The following is a 19,546-nucleotide window of genomic DNA, read 5'->3' as shown; positions in this document are numbered from 1 at the left end:
CCTGAAGCCATTTATCTGCCCCTGCCACACTTCCGGAAGGGGCACCTCTTTCATTGGTGGTCAGTGAGAGGAGCATAGTTCCCATTGAAATACTGGTCAGTTTGTTGATTTAAATTTACTTGTTCTTTATTTTAAATAGTATATTTGTTCCAGTTTTGTTTTTGTTTTTTACTTTAAAATAAGATATGTGCTGTGCTCGCTTCGGCAGCACATATACTAAAATAAGATATGTGCAGTATGCATAGGGATTTGTTCATAGCTTTTTTTATAGTCTGGCCCTCCAATGGTCTGAGGGACAGTGAACTGGCCCCCTGTGTAAAAAGTTTGGGGACCCTTGGTCTAGCCTATCATATCCCTATACACTAGATTAGCTCCCACCCAAAGGGTGTAGCTTATTCACTTATCTTAGCAGCTTTTAATATCATATTGTAACATTTTTATATATCTTCTATACTTTCTATATTTCTATTTATTTAATTACTATAACATTATATTACTGTAACATTCTCCCCCTTGATCCTTGTGAGCTAAAAGTTTTTCTGGATTCTTATGCTTATTCAGTAATGCTTGTTGTGTTCGTGTTGGCAGGAAGGTAGATATAGATGGGGTAAGAGAGAGAAGAGAGTTGGACACTATATTTTATGAAACTTGGAATGAGTGCTCTAGGGAGAAGCCTCAAGGTTCCATTTAGTCTAATCTGATAGAAGGCTCCAGTATTCATAGGCCTCATGGCACATTAGAGGAAACCATTGTGTCCTGAGAAGTCCATTGTCCCCTCAGTGCATTGCCTCAGGTTTGGGAAGGGTTTCCCCAAGGCACTGCCACCAGGTGTTTTGGGGAAGCAAGAAGGAAATTGTTGCATTGTAGGAGAGGCACCATGGGAGTCAAAAGTGGGTGGAAAACTCTGGGAGGTACAGACCTGAGATGGTTTACAGCAAGAAAAAAAGTTTGTCCCAGCCGAAAAATACAAACATGGTCTTAAAAGAGATTCAAGGTTTTTGTTAATTTGTTTGTTTGTTTGCCATTTCTTCTACCTTTTACCTGAGTGAAAAGTGTGAGGCACATTGCAGATTTATTACTCAATTTTTCCTAGGATTTTAATTATTTCATTGATTTGAGAGAGAGAGAGAGAAGCATGCTCATTGCTCCACTTAGTTGTTCCATTTAGTTAGGTGCTCATTGGTTGTTCCTTTTAGGTGCCAACAATGGGGCTCACACCTGTCATGTTGCTGTTTGGTACAATGCCATATGCACTGAGCTACATGGCCAGTGCCCCATAGGCTTTTTTAAAGTAGTATTTAATCATTCATTTGAAGTTATTTTATATTTCTAATTGTGATAAGTTTGGGGGGTTATTTAGAAAATATCATTCATTCCTTAAAGCATAAGGAGCTCATGTGTCTCTTTTATTAATATTTTTAGCCAGACCAGGCAGTGGCACACTGGATAGAGCATTGTACTGAAATGCAGAAGACCCAGGTTTTAAACCCTGAGGTCCCCAGCTTAAGTGCAGGCTCATCTGGCTTGAGCAGGAGCTTAGAACCTTGAGTGCAGGGTCACTGGCTTGAGCGTGGAATTATAGACATGACCCCATGGTTGCTGGCTTAAGCCCAATGGTCACTGGCTTGAAGCCCAAGTTCTCTGGCTTGAGCATGAGGTCACTCACTTTGATGTAGGCCCCCACACAAGGTCCATAAGGGAAAGCGATCAATGAACAACTAAGGGAGCTGCAATGATGAATTGATGCTTCTTATCTCTCTCCCTTTCTGCCTGCCTGTTCCTCTCTGTCTCTCTCTCAACCTATACTTTAGGTTAATGGCCCTGAAGACCAAACAAACATTTTATATTTTTTTAAACCTGAAAGCTGGTTGGATATTGCTTTCTGTTGCTTTGTGGTCCCTTTTCAATATGTTTGAAGTGTACTACTCTGTTGTCACTCTGTGCCCATGGTAGTTTTAGAAAAAAACTTAAGTACAATCACCTTTGTGTTAACATGAAGACTCCAAGGACAGCTTGTTGACACCTTACCTTATTTCTTGAGTTTAATAGGTTTTGTGTTTCCCAACAAAAAGTAATCTGTCAGGTTTGTTACATGTTCTCAAATTAGCTGCATGTTATCCATGTCACTTTTTTTATGAACTGAGAAGCAGGGGGGAGGCAGACAGATAGACTCCTGCATGTGCCCAACTGAGATCCAACCGGCATGCCCACTGAGGGCCAATGCTCTGCTCATCTGGGGTGTTGCTCGACTGCAACCAGAGCCATTCTAGTGCCTTAAGTGGAGGCCATGGAGCTGTTCTCAGAAGCCAGGCCAACTCTGCTCCAATGGAGCCTTGGCTGCAAGAAGGGAAGAGACAGATAGAGAGGAAGGATAAAAGAAAGGGTGGTGAAGGAGATGGGCATTTCTCCTGTGTGTCATGACCGGACATTGAATCCAGGATTTCCACATGCCCAGTCAACACTCTCCTTCTGAGCCAACTGGCTAGGGCATATCTATGTAACCTTTAAAAATCCAAGATTCTGGCCTGACCAGGTGGTGGCACACTGTATATGAGTGTCACTGGGATTCTGAGGACCCAGGTTTGAGACTCTGAGGTCACCACCTGAGCGCGGGCTCATCTGGTTTGTGCAAAGCTCACTAGCTTGGACCAAAGGTTGCCCGCTTGAGCAAGGGGTCACTTGCTCTGCTGAAGGCCTACGGTAGAGGCACATATGAGAAAGCAATCAATGAACAACTAAGATGTCACAATGAAAAAACTGATGATTGATGCTTCTCATCTCTCTCCATTCCTGTCTGTCTGTCCCTGTTTTTCCCTCTCTCTGACTCTGTCTATTAGAAAAAAAGGTAAAAAAAAAAAAGAATCCAAGATTCTGGCCTGACCTGTGGTGGCACAGTGGATAGAGTATAGATTTGCTGGTTTAACACTCTAGGGTTGCCGGGTAAAGGCACACATGGGAGGCAACTACTCTGAGGTAATGCTTTCTACTTTCCTCCCTTTCTCTCTGTCTCCTCACAGTTCTCTATAATCGATCTATAACATTTTCCCAAAAATCTAAAATTCTGTTAGTAAGTTTTTTGAAATGTCCTATACATGCATTATAACCTCATTGTCTTGTATTCTTGGTAGTGTGAATTTCCCTTGAGCATGTATTATATGTTTAATATCTTGTGTCCATCTCATTATTTCACCTGATTATTAGCCCAGCTGCTAGAACTTTCAAAGTATGAGGATATTTTTAAATTTCATCACCCACAGTGTCAATGAGATGTCTTGTGAAATAAATGGCTGGGGCAGTAACTCCTAAAAATTCCTGTGCAGCTGAGATTATGGACATGTGTCAGCTAAGGGTAAGCATTGTTTCTGTTTCCTCTGTCAGTTACTCGGTTTATTTTGGGGGCTTTGGTAGAATGTGGTAGTGCTGTGAGTTATGTTTCTCTCTTCTACATTTACATTGGTAGTGAAATATATTTTAGCCTCCTGCTTGAACTTAGGGAGCTATGAGATTTCCTCTATGGAGTTCTGGTTGCATTTGCATTGTGAGTATCAGGTTCAGCTCCTGCATCTGTCATGTAGCAAGTGGGGTCAGGTGTTTGGCTTCATGTCTGAAGTTCAGTTATGGGGTCTTGGTTACAGATCAGGAGTCTGTCTCCAGGGTCTGTGATTGAATCTGTATTCTGTTGTTCATCTGGGGTCTGAGGTCCCTTTGCATGTAGCCTTGTATCCGAGTTCCAGTGTGGGTCCCACAAGTAACTCCAGTTCTTGGGCATGATGAATTGACACTGGTGTCCAAGATGCCATGTAAGTTTCTGGCATTGTTGTTTCCTAATCTCAGTTGGATCTGGAGACCAGTGTTTGGAGTTCAGTGCCAAGTCCTCATTTTGGTTTAGAGTTGGTCCACTTCTCAACTTCAGTTGTCTAGAGTCCTTGGGGTTCTGATTCTGTCTAAGGTCTCTGTTCAGTAATGGTTGTTATGTTCATATTAGCAGGAAAGGAGATACTGATGGGGAAAGAGAGCAAAGCTAATTGGAGATTCTATTCTATAAAACAGAATATGTGGGCTCTGGCCACTTGGCTCAGTGGTAGAGCATCGGCTCTATGTATGAAAGTCTTGCATTTGATTCCCAGCCAGGGTACACAGGAGAAGTGCCCATCTGCTTCTCCACCCTTCCCCATTTCCTTTCTCACTCTCTCTTCCCCTACAACAGAAGAGGCTCCAATGGAGCAAAATTGGCCTGAGTGCTGAGGATGGCTCCTGTTGCAATGGTGCAACACCCCAGAGGAGCAGAGCATCGCCCCCTATTGGCCTTGTTATGTGGATCCTGGTCGGTGGCATATGGGAATCTGTTACTCTGCCTCTTGGTTTTTACATCAGAAACATACAAAAAATATATACAAACAAAAAATGGAATCGGTGTCTCAGGGAGAAGCCTCAGGGTTTTAGTTAGTCTAATCTCACAAAAGGCTCCAGTATTCATAGGCTTGATGGTACATTAGAGGAATCCATTGTATCCTGAAAAGTCCATTGTCCCCTCAGCCCTCTGTCTCAGGATTGGGAGGAGTTTTCTTAAGGCACTGCCAGCCAGCTGAGAGGGGAAGAAAGGTAAAAAAGCTTTCATTGTAGGAGAGGCACTACATAAAATAATGAGTGGGAAACACTGAGGTTCAGAATCCAGAGTGTTTATGGTCAAGAAATGTTACTTCTCCCAGCTGAAGAATAGAAACATGGTCCTAATAGAAATCTGGGCCTTTTGTTTGTCATTTTATTCTGCCCTCCTGCTGAGAGAAACAGAGTGGCCACGATGTGGATTCATCACTCTACTTTTCATTGGTTTTCCAAATTTATCCTTTCATTTGAGACACACAGAGAGAAGCATTCAATCATTGCTCCACTTAGTTGTTCCATTTAGTTATGTGCTGATTGGTTGCACCCTTTAGGTGACGACAGTGGGGCTCACACCATTAACTTTAGTATTTGGGAAAATGGCATCTGCACTCATCTACATGGGCAGTGCCCCATAGGGTTATTTTTAATGTAGTATTTTAATTATCATTCAATTGAAGATATTTTAAATTTCCAATTGTGATGCATTTGATGTGTTATTTAGAAAATGTTATTTATACCTTAAATTATAAGGAGCTCATAGGTCTGTGTCATTAATGTTTCTTAGGTTCATGGCCATGACAGCAAGACATACACTGTATGTTCTTTCAAACTATGAAGCTTGTTTTCTGTTGCTTTGTGGTCTCTTTAAATATGTGTGAAGTGTGCTTCTTTGTCATCTTGTGCACATGCCAGTTTCAAAAGAGAACTTAAGTACAAGTACATTAGTGGGAGACATGAAGACTGCAAGGAGCAGCTTTTTGACCCCACTTGTGTCCAATAAGTTTTGGGGTTTCCCAACAAAAAGTAATCTGTGAGATGTGTCACATGTTCTCAAATTAGCTGCATGTTATCCATGTCACCTTTGTCAATATAAGATTCTGGCCTGACCTGTGGGAGTGCAGTGGATAGAGCATCAAATTGGAATGCTGGGGTTGCCAGTTTGAAACTCGAGGCTTGCTGGGTCAAGGCACTTATTAGAGGCAACTCCTCTGAGGTGATGTTTCCACTTCTTTACATTTTCTCTCTCTCTCTCTTCTGACTTTCTCTAAGATCAATGAATACATTTTTTTCAAAAAATATTATTCTGATATTCAGTTTTTGAAGTGTTATTTTTTGTTGCTTTTACAACAATAGAGCTTAAGAGAGAGGAATAGATAGGAACAGACAGAAACGGGGAGAGATGAGAAGCATCAATGATCATTTTTTTGTTGTGGTACCTTAGTTGTTCATTGATTGCTTTCTCATATGTGCCTTGACCATGGGACTTCAGCAGACTGAGTAACATCTTGCTCAAGCCAGCAACCTTTGTACCAAGCTGGTGAGCTTTGCTCAAACCAGATGAGCTTGTGCTCAAGCTTACAACTTTGGGTTCTCAAACCTCGGTCCTTTCATCCCAGTCTGATGCTCTATCCACTGCACCACCATCTGGTCAGGTATTTTGCAGTTTTCTATACACCCAGTATAAGCTCATTGTCTTATATTCTTGGGAATGTGAATTTCCCTTGAGCATGTATTATATGTTTAATATCTCTTGTCCATCTCATTATTTCACCTGATGATTAGCCCAGCTGCTAGAACTTTCAAAGTATGAGGATATTTTTAAATTTTATCACACACAGTATCAATGAGTTGGACTGTGACATGAATGGCTGGGGCACAAAGTCCTGGGGAGTCCTGCAGCTGAGATCATGGACATGTGTCGACTAAGGGTAAGCATTATTACTGTTCCCTCTGTCTGTTACTTGGTTTATTTTTTGGAAGTTTGGTAGAATGTGGTAGGACTGCTAGTGATGTTTCTCTATTCTACATTTACATTGGTAATGAAATATACAATACATATCGAAGCTAACTGCTTGGACTTACGAAGTCATGAGATGTCTTTTATGAAGTCCTGCCTCTGTTTGCATTGTGAGTATCAGGTTCAGCTCCTGCATCTGTCACTTTGCAGGTGAGGTTTGTTGTTTGGCTCCTTGTCTGAAGTTTGGTTATAGGGTTGTGTACAGATCAGGAGTCTGTCTCCAGGGTTTCTTGTTGAATCTGTATTTTGCTGTGCACCTGGGGACCCCTTGCATGTAGCCTCGTATTCGAGTTTCAGTGTGAGGCCACAAGCAACTCCAGTTCTAGGACATGATGTATGGACTCTGGTGTTTAAGGTTCCGTGTCAGTTTTTGGCATTGTTGTGTCCTAGTCTCACTTGGGTCTGTAGAGCAGTGTTTGGTGTTCAGTGCCGAGTCTTTTTGATTAGGTGGTTGGTCCATTGCTCTGTTTGAGTTGTCTATGGTCCATGGGGCCCTGATTTGTCTAAGGACTCTGGCGTCTGTTCAGTAATGATGTTGTATGGGGAAACAGAACAAAACTAATGGGAGATTCTATTCTAGAAAACTCAGGATACTGCCCCAGGGAGAAGTCTCAAGGTTCCATTTAGTCATATTTGATAGAATGCTCCAACATTTGTAGGCTTGATGGCACATTAGAGTACTCCATTGTGTTCTGAGATGTCCATCATCCCATCAGCCCTCTGCTTCAGGTTTTGTAGGAGTTTTTCCAAGGCACTGCTGGCCATGTTTTGGAAAAGTAATAGAAAAAATGGTTCCAGTGTAGGAGAGGCACTATGAAGGGCAGAAATGGGCAGGAAACACTGTGAGGTGCAGAATTAGATTTTTTAAAATATTTTTTTAATTTTTATTTATTTATTCATTTTTTGAGAGGAGAGAGACAGAGAAAAAGAGAGATGAGAAGGAGACAGAGAGAGAGAAAGCAGGAGGAGCTGGAAGTATCAACTCCCATATGTACCTTAACCAGGCAAGCCCAGGGCTTCGAACCCGTGACCTCAGCATTTCCAGGTCGATGGTTTATAAAAAAAAAAGTAGTCTATTTTAGGTGAAAAATAGAAATATGGTTCAAAGAGATATCTGCGTTTTTTAGTTTTTTTCTGTTTTCTGCCTTCCTGTTGAGAAAGGCACTAGGCATATAGCAGGTGTATCACAGATTTTTGCATTAAATTTCTATATATTTTAATTAATTTGAAAAAGAGAGAAGTATAAAATTATTTCTTGGTCACAATTCATAGCTGCTGAGAGCTGTGACAAAACCCAAAATCTTGGCACACAGGGGGACCCTCCATGCACTGAGCCATCTGGTCAGAGCACCATAGTTTTTTAAAAATTATTCTCCTTCAGTAGATAAAATTATTTTAGAATTCTAATTACCATGTATGTTACAGGTTATTTAAAATTGTATTTTATAACTGAAGTAAAAGTACTTTCTGGTTTATCTGTTAATAAGGATGTCAAGTTCAGCTGTCATGAGAGGTGGAAACAGGTTATATAATTTCAAATCTTTAAAGTTTGTTGTCACTTGCTTTATAGTGCAATATGGTCCCTTTTAAATGTGTCCTCAGTCTGTGTCTCTGCTGTTAGGCTAGTGTGCATTTTTGGAACAACACCTTGGTGGCAGTAAGGAGAACCAGGGGTGGGTACAGTGCATTATCTGTCAGTGGTTGTATTGCAGGAATCAAGGCAAGACAAAAACGCTCTGAAAAAAGATGAAGGAAGTAGAATTTATTTAGCTGGTGGAGCAGCATGATCCCCAAAGAGGAAATCAAACATGTGCTCCACAAAGTTAGATTCCTTACATCTAATATACCTTTTACAGAATACAAATATTCATGCAAGGGGCTCGTGATCCCTTTGTCTAGAGGGACATGTCACTCTCATGACTCCAGGATGAGAGGGTGAATTTAGGTGGAATCAGAGGATAAGTGTTGTAATTTTTAATTAAGGTATGTAAACATGGTTTCTTAAAAGCTTTGGGAAAAAGATAAATGGGTTTTCAGGTAAGTTCTATCTTTCTTGCTCTGTGTAGCAAGTGGTTCCAGGCACCTTTTCAGAGAACTATAGAAAGTAGTTAATCTAGAACTGTCTGACTCAGTTACCCATGCAGGGTCTCTTCCCTTGCATTCTTCTTGTTTTTTTTCTCCTCAATGAAAAGGGGCCTGCACCTCCTTCCTCAGTTGATCCACTTACCTGCTTATGTTAACTAAGTTTTCTCTCTACTGGTTTTCTTTTTTTTGTGGTAATGTACTGGTTCTGAAAAAGGTATTTTCCATCTTTAAATGAGAGAGTTGGATGAAATCCATGGTTATGCCTTGGCCAGGAAGATTAGTTAGAGTGTCATTCTAATACACCAAAGTTATAGGCTGAATCCTTAGTCTGGGACATCTAAGAATTAATGAATACATGAGAACATTCGTACTGTCATAAATTTAAACTTTAGCAGTTCTAACAGATGTGAGTGCCATAATATAGTAGTCTGAATTTGCCATTTTCTAATCATATATCAGGCAGAGCTTATTTTTACAAGGTTAGGTACTTGGTCTTGTCAAATAAGAAACATGAAAACTTCAAGTTTTTAAGGAGTTTATGAGCCAAAATGACTTCAAACATTTGGGATAAAGATCTTCAATCCTGCAGACTGATTGTGTAGCAATTTTTATTTTATTTATTTTTAACATTTATTTTAGAGAGTGGAGATAGAGAAGGGGGAAGAGCAAAAAGCATCAACTTCCATATATGCCATGTATATTCATTTTACTTTATTTTTTAAAGATTTTATTCATTTTAGAGAGGAGAAAGTTAGAGAGATAAGGGGGAGGAGCAGGAAGCATCAACTCCCAACTGCACCTTGACCAGGCAAGCCCAGGGTTTTGAACCAGCAATCTCAGTAATCCAGGTTGATGCTTTATCCACTATGCCACCACAGGTCAAGCCTAGTCATTTTATTTTATTCATGTTAGAGAGTGGAGACAGAAAACCAAAAATTATTTTAGAGAGACAGAGAAAGAGAAAGATAGTGACAAACAGGAAAAGAATGAGATAAGAAGCACCTTAGTTGTTCATTGATTGCTCTCTCATATGTGCCTTGAGCAGGAGACTAAAGCACAAGTTAACTTCTTGCTCAAGCCAGCAACACTGAACTTCAAGACAGTGACCATAAGATCATATCTATGATGCCATGCTCAAGCATACAACCCTGCACTCAAGCTGGTGAAACTGTGCTCAAGCCAGCAACCTTGGCGTTTTGAACCTGGGTCATCTCCATCCCATTCCAATGCTCTATGCACTGCACCACTGCTTGCTCAGGCACTATTTCCATTTTATAGATTAAAAAACAGGCAAAGAGGAGTTGAGAATCCTGCCTTAGGTCACAAAGATGGTGAAGGCAGAGCTGAGATTGAAACCCACTATGGAATGATCTAGAGTCCATGTGGTGTACACCATAAGATTCTCATTCTGAAGAAACAATGAGGAGAGAATGAGGAAGACAAGCTGCCCAGTCTGAGCCAGGGACACAGACATGCACGTATTCCTTCCTGGTTTTCACCAGGGACTACAGAGGTCAGAGGAATCCAGGACAGGAGCCAAGAAAAGCCAAGGGGGGAGGGTGTTGAGCCTACAAGGAGAGAAGCCTCTACTTTCCTGGAGTGAAGGAAATCCCTTTTCCTGGTGAGTCTGCCTCAAATCCCTCTCCCTGGGAAGTAACCTATGTAAATTGACTCCAGATTTCCATGTTTTTAGGGGTTGAGTTTCTGTGCTTGACAGTGTGAGTTCTCTGTGGCTCTTTGGGAACTCTCTGCTTTCAGTGATGGAGAGGGGAAGAATGAGGTATGTGGGCATCATAGATTTATGAAGATTTATTAGAAGAATATTGCTGTTGACATTCCCATATCACTTGAGGAACAATTTGTTGAGCTCATCTTTTTTCATGATAGTGAAGTTTAGTTTCTTCTATACAAATTAAAATCTCATGAGAATAAGGGGTTAGTAAACTTCCTATGAAGTCCACTGAGAGCTGGGTTATGACCTGTGTAAGAAATATGATTGTGGAGATGCAATTTAATGCTAATGATTCACTCACACTCCTTATAAACAAAGGGCTTCTCCCTTGAGTGTGTCCTCTGGAGTATGAGGAGACTTGACTTCTGTGAAAAGCCTCGCTCACACTCGCTGCAACCATAGCACTTCTACACTGAGTGTGTTCTATGGTGTGTGAGGAGATGTGACTTCTGTGAAAAACCTTGATCACATTTCCTGCAAACATATTGCTTCTCCCCTGAGTGTATTTTCTGGTGTCTTAGGAGATCTGACTTTCGAGTAAAGCCTCATTCGCACTTTCTGCAAACATAGGGCTTCTCTCCTGAGTGTGTTCTCTGATGTGTGAGGAGATGTGTCTTCTTTGAAAAGCCTCAATTACACTCTCTGCACACATAGGGCTTTCCCCCTGAGTGTGTTCTTTGGTGTGTAGAAAGATGTGACTTTTATGTAAAGCCTCACAAACACTCCCTGCAGACATAGGGTTTCTCCCCTGAGTGTGTTCTTTGGTGTTTTAAGAGATCTGACTTTTGCATAAAACCTCATTCACACTCCCTGCAAACATAAGGATTCTGCTCTGAGTGAGTCCTCTGGTGTCTGAAGAGAGTTGACTTCTGTGAAAATCCTCACTCACACTCCTTGCAAACAGGGTTTCTCCCCTAAGTGTGTTCTCTGCTGTGTGAGAAGATGTGACATCAGTGAAAAGACTTGTTCACACTCCTTGCAAACATTGGGCTTCTTCCCTGAGAGTGTCTTCTGGTGTCTGAGGAGGTATGACTTTTTTGTAAAGCCTTGCTCACAAACCATGCAAACATAGGGCTTCTCCCTGAGTGTGTCCTCAGGTGTCTGAGGAGGTCTGACTTTTTTGTAAAGCCTCGCTCACACACCCTGCAAACATAGTTCATTTCCCCTGAGTGTATTCTCTGGTTTTTGAGGAGATGTGACCCATCATCAAAGCCTTGCAGACACTCTCCATACTTGATAGCTTTATTTGTTGACATTACTAATCTCATAGACAGTTTTTCTGTGTCCACTAAATTCAGTTTCTGGCCTCTGCTTGGTGCTTTCTGTATCATTCTCTCTTGATCAGTAGAGCTTCCCATGTGTCTTTTTGGAGGCTTGAAAAAGGCCCTTAAAATCCTCCTTGGCCTGTTTTTTTTTAAACAAATGTTTGGACTTTTCTTTGACCTTTTGACCTTCAGCTTTGTCATTCCTGTTGTGTGTATCAGTATGAGGCTGCTGCTGATTTTCATCCTCTGGGTAGGGATCCTTTGATTGGAGGTGTTTTCTTGTAGATGTTCCAGGGAGAATATCAGAGGGGTGATTGCATCCCACATGTTGACTGAGAAATTTTTGACTGGAGAAGATCAGAGAGAAGAAAGCACATGGGTGTATCTCTGGCTGTGGTTCTGCTGAAAGAGAAAATTTTGGTCAGGATAAATGTTGACAAGGCTGCCTGGGTCATATGTTTTGTTAATACCTGTCCCATGAGTCATTCTTATGGGGTTGACAATATATTCTCTCTCTCCCCCACAGTTTTTTTTACAGTCTCTTCTCTCTTTTGATTTTTATGTACTATATCTTCTTTAGAAATCCAGAAAGCCCATGCCAAGGGTTTTTTCTATGCATTGCCAGATGAGGGACTGTCAAGTAGCATCAGAGGCCCTTTCACCCCTTGTATGGTGGAACAATGCTGACATTTCCTATATACATGTAGCTTTTAACACAGTTCTTTATAAAGACCACTGACTCCAACTAGGAATTGCTTCTGTCATAGTTTTTGACAGATGATAAACTAACAATATGTCCTTCCTCAAGCTTCACATCAAATATTCATACTTGGTTTTATTCAGTGTCAGCCCATTTCATATACAATAGAAAGTCCTTTTCAAAATATTTCCCCAACCATACTTTTTACAAATTGATTCATTTTTGAGCAGGAAAAAAAGGAGGAGGAAGAAGAAGAAGAGGAAGAGGAGAAGGAGAAAAAAAATAAGAAAAAAGAGAGAGAGGCATTTATTCATTGTTCTATTTAGACATGCAGTCATTGGTCATTTTTCGAATGTGCCCTGCCCCAGGCTCAACCTTGGTATTACAGGTAGCAGCTCTAACCAACTGAGCTAACTAGCCAGGACCCAGCAATCATACTTCTTGCATGCCTGACTTCTATCCCTCTCCAGCTAATCCATAATCCTCTCTCTTTTGGAGATAAAGTAATCTCTGAGAGAATTCCCACTGAACTGTATTCTCCAAAAATTAACAAAGCAAATCTTAAAGAATAAGCCACCCTCTAGACAAGAACAGCACCATCATCCCACCTCACTCAGGAAAGTTTCCAGCATCTTGGCTCAAATCACAACACTGTATTCCAGGCATCTGGGCATCTATTAAACCTCTGCACTTACCCTATATGCTATACAAAGGTGGCCCTCAGAAAACCGGCCAATGCTTGTTTTCCTAGTGGATAGAGTGTTAGCCTGGAATGTGGATATCTCAGGTTGGAGCTCCAGTCAGTGCACACATTAAAAGCTACTATTGGCCATGGATGGTAGGCTCAGTGGTAGAGCATCAGCCTGGCGTGCAGGAGTCCTGGGTTCCATTTCCAGCCAGTGCACACTTAAGAGGTGCCCATCTGATTTTCCACCCCTCCTGCTCTCCTTTCTCTATGTCTCTCACTTCTCCTCCCACAGCCAAGGCTACATTAGAGCAAAGTTTTCCCGGGTGCTGAGGATGGCTCTGTGGCCACTGCCTCAGGTGCTGGACTGGCTCTTGTCACAACAGAGCAATGCCCCAGATGGGCAGAGCATCACCCCCTTGTGGGCATGCCGGGTGGATCCCAGTCAGGCACATGGGGTAGTCTCTCTGACTGCCTCCCTGCTCTCTGTTTCTGGCTTCTGAAAAAAAAGACTATCTGCTTCTCTTCCCCTCCATCTCTTTTCTCTCTCTCTTACCCTCCCACAGTCAGTGGCTTAATTGGTTTGATCATCAGCTCGATAGTTTAGTTGGTTCAAGTGTTGACCCCAGGTGTGGAAAATAACTTGGCTAGTCTGAGCATGGATCTCATACTGAGGTTGCTGGGAGGATCCTGGTTGGGGCACATTAAGGAATCTATCTTCCTTCCTCTCACTTAAAAAAATTAAATTTCTTAAACTTTTTTCCATCTTCATAAAAAGTTATGGTTAGTGCTGTGTTAAAAGGCTATCATATTCCTTGCTTATTGGTGAATGGCAGTTTCTTATTTCACCTGGTGCCTGGGGAATGGCAGGAGCAGTGAACAAACAGTATAAAAAGGGCTTAGAAAATTGTTGGCTTGTCAAGAAATATTTGTCCTAGAGAGACCTGAAGATGGCAGCGGAGTAGGCAGATGCAAAGACTCCCAGCTCACACCACCAAACTGGATTACAAATTAATTTATGTTATGAACAATCAGTGTAAAAAAACAAATCTGGACAACAAGAACTGTTTCAAATAAGCCCCTTGCTGAGATCAGCAAACAAGACTAACACTGAGATAACTCAGAAGAAAACAAACAAATCAAGACTTCAAATCGGCTCAACTAGAAAAGCCAAACCTGACAGTGGATTACAAACAACAGCTAATAACAACCCAAGAAAACCTAGAAATAACACAAATAAAAATTGGAGGCATACAACACCAAACCTAGACTCAACCAGCTCTACAAACAACACACCCAAACACACAGACATAATGAGAAGACAGAAAATTGCAATCCAAATGAAACCACAACAGAAATCTCCAGAAAATGAACTGAGTGATATGGAAATAACCAAATTGCCAGATACAGAGTTTAGAATAATGATTGTTAGGATGCTTAGGGATCTTAGAACAACAATGGATGGTCACCTAAATAAAAGGATAGCAAGTATAAAAAAAAACATTGAAATATTAAAAAAGAATCAGTCGTAGGTGACAAGTACAATATCAGAAAGGAAGACCACAATAGAAGGAAGTAAAAGCAGGATGGATGAAGCTGAGGATTGAATCAGTAAGTTAGAAAACATGATAAATGAAGGCACAGAAACAGAGCAGAAAAAAAAAGAGACTCAAAAAGTCTGAGGTAAATCTAAGAGAGCTCTGTGATAACATGAAGAGAAATAACATTTGCATCAGAGGGGTTCCTAAAGAAGAAGAGAAAGAACGAGGGATAGAAACTTTATTGAATCAAGTCATAGCTGAAAACCTCCCTAAATTGATGCAAGCAAGAATTTCACAAGTTCAAGAAGCACAGAAAACTGCATTAAAGAGAAACCCAAAAAGACCTACAACAAGACACATCATAATTAAAATGCCAAAGATAAGCGATAAAGAGAAAATATTAAAAGCTGCTAGAGAAAAGAAGGCTATCACCTACAAAGGAGCCCCCAAAACAATGACATCTGAATTCTCAACAGAAACATTTGAGACCAAAAGGGCATGGCAAGAAATATTCAAAGTAATGCAGAAGAAGAGCCTACAACCAAGACTACTTTATCCAGCAAGGATATCATTTAAAATTGAAGGAGAAATAAAAAGCTTCTCAGAAAACAAAAAAGAAAGAAAAATAAATTAGGCCCTGGCTGGATGGCTCACTTGGCTGGAACATTGTCTTGCAAAGCAGAGGTGGCTGATTCGGTCCTTGGCTGGGGCACATACAGAAACAGATTGATGCTTCTGTCTCCCCCTTACCCCCCTTCCTCTTTCTGAATTCAATAAAAATAAAAGATTTTAAAAATTAAAAAAAATAAAGACAAAAAAAGGCAACAGAGAATATTTTTTAAAAAAAATTAGGAATTCATTACAAAAAAACCAATACTGCAGGAAATGTTAAGGGGTTTGTTGTAAACAGATTACATTGGGAAAAGAATATAGCAAAGAAGAAATAAAGATTTAAAGAATAAAATGGCAATAAACAACTACATATCAATAATAACCTTAAATGTAAATGGTTTAGATCAGTGTTTCCCAACGTGGGGCCCACACCCCACAGAGGGGCAATTCGATAGTTAAGGGAGGCAATTTGAAAATGGACTCGACACAATTTTAACTCTTTCACCCCAGGACATTTAAATGCAATGCTATATATCAGTGCCAAATTTAACAAAAAATGCAATTGTTAAATAATTGCGGTAAATAATTAGTAAGTATAATTTTGTGTGACGTGACCAAAATATCAACTGGGTGATTGGCATCATCAAGTAAATTTCGTCCTGGGTTCACCGCGGAGCATACCATCTGCCACGGGGAACCCCGGACATTTTAAAAACTCACTAAACAACGCAGTTATTCTCACCTAATTGGCCCATTGCAACTTCTGTAGTGTTTCACATCCTTCAGTTGGTGTTAATTTGAAATAAGTGTCAGTCAAAACTGTTGTAAAAACTCATTGATTTAATAAATATACATATATATATTGTATAGATATAATTGGTAAGTATTTGATTTTATTTTTATCAATATTAAGCTCTTTATTAAGTACTTCTTGCATCAGGGCTAGAAAGCACTAATATTTTATAAATATTATTGGGGCTATAATAGTGCATGCATGACAATTTTAATTTTAGAAGCATAACTTTCCAGAAAATTTTGTCAAGTGGAAAAAATATAGATACCTTTTGATTTGCGGTGGTAGTGTATTATTTTTTCTTTTTTTATTGATTTTTTAATTGATTTTTAGAGAGAGGGGAGAGAGAGAGAAGGGGGAGGAGCAGGAAGCATCAACTCCCATATGTGCCTTGACCAGGCAAGCCCAGGGTTTCGAACCGGCAACCTCAGTGTTCCAGGTCGACGCTTTATCCCACTGCGCCACCACAGGTCAGGCCCGTGGTGGTAGTGTATTAAATGTGTTATATACATTTAAATAAATATGAATTTTTAGTATACATTTACTCTATGTCACATTGAATATATTTTAACATATTTTAATATTAGTTTTCAATTGATCTTATTTTTATTATAGCCCATAGTAAAATGAGTGGTGCAAGCAAGAAAAAACTCATCAATATTTGGAGGAATATTTAAAATTTGGGTTCATACTCACTGTTCACGATGAGCGGATTCCTTTTTGTCTTTTATGCCAGCAATGCTTGACGAACAAATCAATGAAATGAGGTCGTGTTGAGGCGCATTTGAAGGCAAAATATAGTGCTCATATTAATTCAGATTTGAGTTACTTTAAAACTTTAAAGAAAAATTTTGAAAAAAGAACAACATTAGTCTCTATTTACTGCTCATACTTCAACTAATAATCGTGTTCTTGAGGCTAGTTATTAAATTTTTTTATTCATTGCTAAAACTGGAGAAAATCACACTATAGGAGAGAATTTAATAAAACCGTAAATATCAGCATTTCTTAAAATGGTTCTTGAAAAAGATGACAAAGATGTAAAAGCTATGCCACTCAGTGACAATACTGTTAGCAGAAGAATAGATGAAATGAGTGAGGATATTGAAAAACAATTTATTGAAAAGCTGAAAACAAGAAAATTCTACTTGCAAATAAATAAATCAACTTTGAGAGACAGTATTGATAACTTACATAAGATATATTGATAAAGGACATTTTGCTGAAGAAATGTTGTTCTGTAAAAGATTAAAAAGCACCACTACCTCCAAAGATATATATATAATAAGTTAAAAAACTACTTAGATGTCAATGATATACCAATGAAAAATATAACATCTTGTGCTGCAGATGGTGTTCCCAAAATGATGGGCAAAAAAAATGGCTGCTTAAAATTGATGAAAGATGTGAATCCAGAAATAATTCTTTTGCATTGTGTTTTTCATAGGGAAAACTTGGTAGCTAAAAACATCTCGCCTGTTTTCAATGAAGTATTACATACAGTAATAAAGTGTGTTAATGCTATTAAAACTAGTGCCAAATGTGAGCATCTTTTCAAGCTATTTTGTGAAGAACAAAATGAAGACCATGTGAGACTTTTACTTCATACTTAAGTCAGATGGCTATCTAAAGGAAACTGTTTGAAAAGATTTATGGAACTGTTTGATACTCTTAGTAATTTTTTAAGCGACAAACCTGAAATGAAGTATCAGTTAACAATAGATGGTAAAGAATTTGTGAGTTATTTAGCTGATATCTTTGAAAAACTAAATATATTAAAAAAGCAACTTCAAGGAACAAATAAAACTCTTGTCGATGAAAAGCAAAGATATTTGGTTTCATTACCAATATTGAGTTATGTCAGAAACATATTAACAACAAAATCTTTAAACAGTTTCATTGGCTCCAAAAATGTGAAGTAACTGATACAGCTTTACTTGTTATTGTCAATCATTTGAATATTCTATTGGCTGATTTAAAAGAAAGGTGTTCTGATTTAAAACAAATTGATTTCCAACATGGGTGATGCAGCCAATGTTAGTGGATTTGTCTGATATATCAAATATGCAGTATCAAGAAGAACTCGCAGAATTGCAAAATGATGAGTCAGTTAAAGCTTTATTTAATATCAAAGGAGTGATGGCATGGCTTTGTGAGGAAACAAATCAAATACCCAAATTCAACCAAATGTGCAAGAAAACTATTGCTACTGTTTCCATCTTCATTTTTAGCTGAATGTGGATTTAGTGCTGTAAATGATTTACTGGTAAAAAAAAGAAATCGGCTGGATATAACACAATGTGGAGACTTGAGACTAAAGTTAACTAAATAGGAACCTAATATAAAATCTCTGTGCAGCAAGCATCAAGCGCAAGGATCACACTAAATTAAAATAATAAATTAATATAGAGAAATCTGTATTAAAATTATTTGGAATTTAAATTTCTGTTTTTCATTATATGTTTTGAAATTTTACTTACTGTGTTTTGTTAACAATTTCATAGTGATTTCTTCCTAGAACCTATCATTTATGTTTATTAAGTGAACAAATCAATTTTTAACATTAAAAATTATGTATGTTACATGGGGGGAACATAAACATTTTAGAAAGGTAAAGTGGGGATTGACACAAAAAGTTTGAGAAACACTGGTTTAGATGATCCAATCAAAAGACATAGGATAGCTGAATAGAAAAGAAAAAAGGAACTGTACATATGCTGTATACAAGAGACACACCTTAGCCCCCTGGTGGGCATGCGTGTGGATCCTGGTCGGGCCCATGCAGGAGTCTGTCTGACTGCCTCCCAGATTCCAACTAGAGAAAAATACAAGAAAAGCAAACAAACAAAAAACAACAAAGAGACACACCTTAAAACAAAAATGTACATAGACTGAAGGTAAAATGATGGAAAAAAAAATACTTCATGCAAAGGAAAATGAAAAAAAAACTGGGGTAGCAATAGTAGTATCAGACAAAATGGACTTTAAAACAAAGACTATAGTAAGAGATGAAGAAAGTCACTACATAATAATAAAAGGAGCAATCAAAACAGAAAGATATAACCATCATAAATACCTACGCACCTAATATAGGAGCACCTAAATATATCAAGCAGACTTTGATGAATATAAAGGGTGAGATCAACAGCAATGCTATAATATTAGAAGATTTCAATACTCCAATAAACATCACTAGATAGATCTTCAAGAAAGAAAATTAACAAAGAAACCACAGACTTAAAGGACACACTAGATCACCTTGATTTAATAGATGTTTTTAGAACCATTCACCCTATGGCAGCAGAATATACACTCTTTTCAAGTGTTCATGGTACTTTCCTTAAGATAGACCACATGTTAATAAACAAAAGCAGTCTCAACAAATTTAAAAAGATTAAAATAATATCAAGCATCTTCTCTGATCACAATGGCATAAAACTAGAAATCAACCACAACAGAAAAACTGAAAAATACTCAAACACATGGAAACTAAATAGCATGTTATTAAATAATGTATAGGTTAACAATGAAATCAAAGAAGAAATTTAAAAATTTCTAGAAACAAATGATAATGAGCAAACAACAACTCAAAATTTATGGGATTGGCCCTGGCCGGTTGGCTCTGAGGTAGAGCGTCGGCCTGGCGTGCAGAAGTCCCAGGTTTGATTCCTGGCCAGGGCACACAGGAGAGGCACCCGTCTGCTTCTCCACCCCTCCCCCTCTTCTTCCT

At 39.1% G+C, this 19,546-nt stretch overlaps 1 protein-coding gene across 1 annotated transcript in view; it reads right to left on the bottom strand.

Moving 5' to 3' along the window:
* Positions 1 to 3,598: 3,598 nt before the first annotated feature.
* The window catches only part of LOC136318217 (PR domain-containing protein 11-like), a 34,383-nt gene continuing 18,435 nt past the window's right edge, over positions 3,599 to 19,546 (bottom strand). Inside the window, 1 exon segment of the mRNA XM_066250621.1 lies at positions 3,599 to 3,953. Coding sequence (XP_066106718.1) covers positions 3,599 to 3,953 — 355 coding nt within the window.

The sequence above is a fragment of the Saccopteryx bilineata genome, unplaced genomic scaffold (genome assembly GCF_036850765.1).
Source record: "Saccopteryx bilineata isolate mSacBil1 unplaced genomic scaffold, mSacBil1_pri_phased_curated manual_scaffold_14, whole genome shotgun sequence".
NCBI classification, from domain to species: domain Eukaryota; kingdom Metazoa; phylum Chordata; class Mammalia; order Chiroptera; family Emballonuridae; genus Saccopteryx; species Saccopteryx bilineata.
The sequence above is the reverse complement of the archived record's forward strand: the minus strand, read 5'-3'. Positions and strand labels throughout refer to the sequence as shown.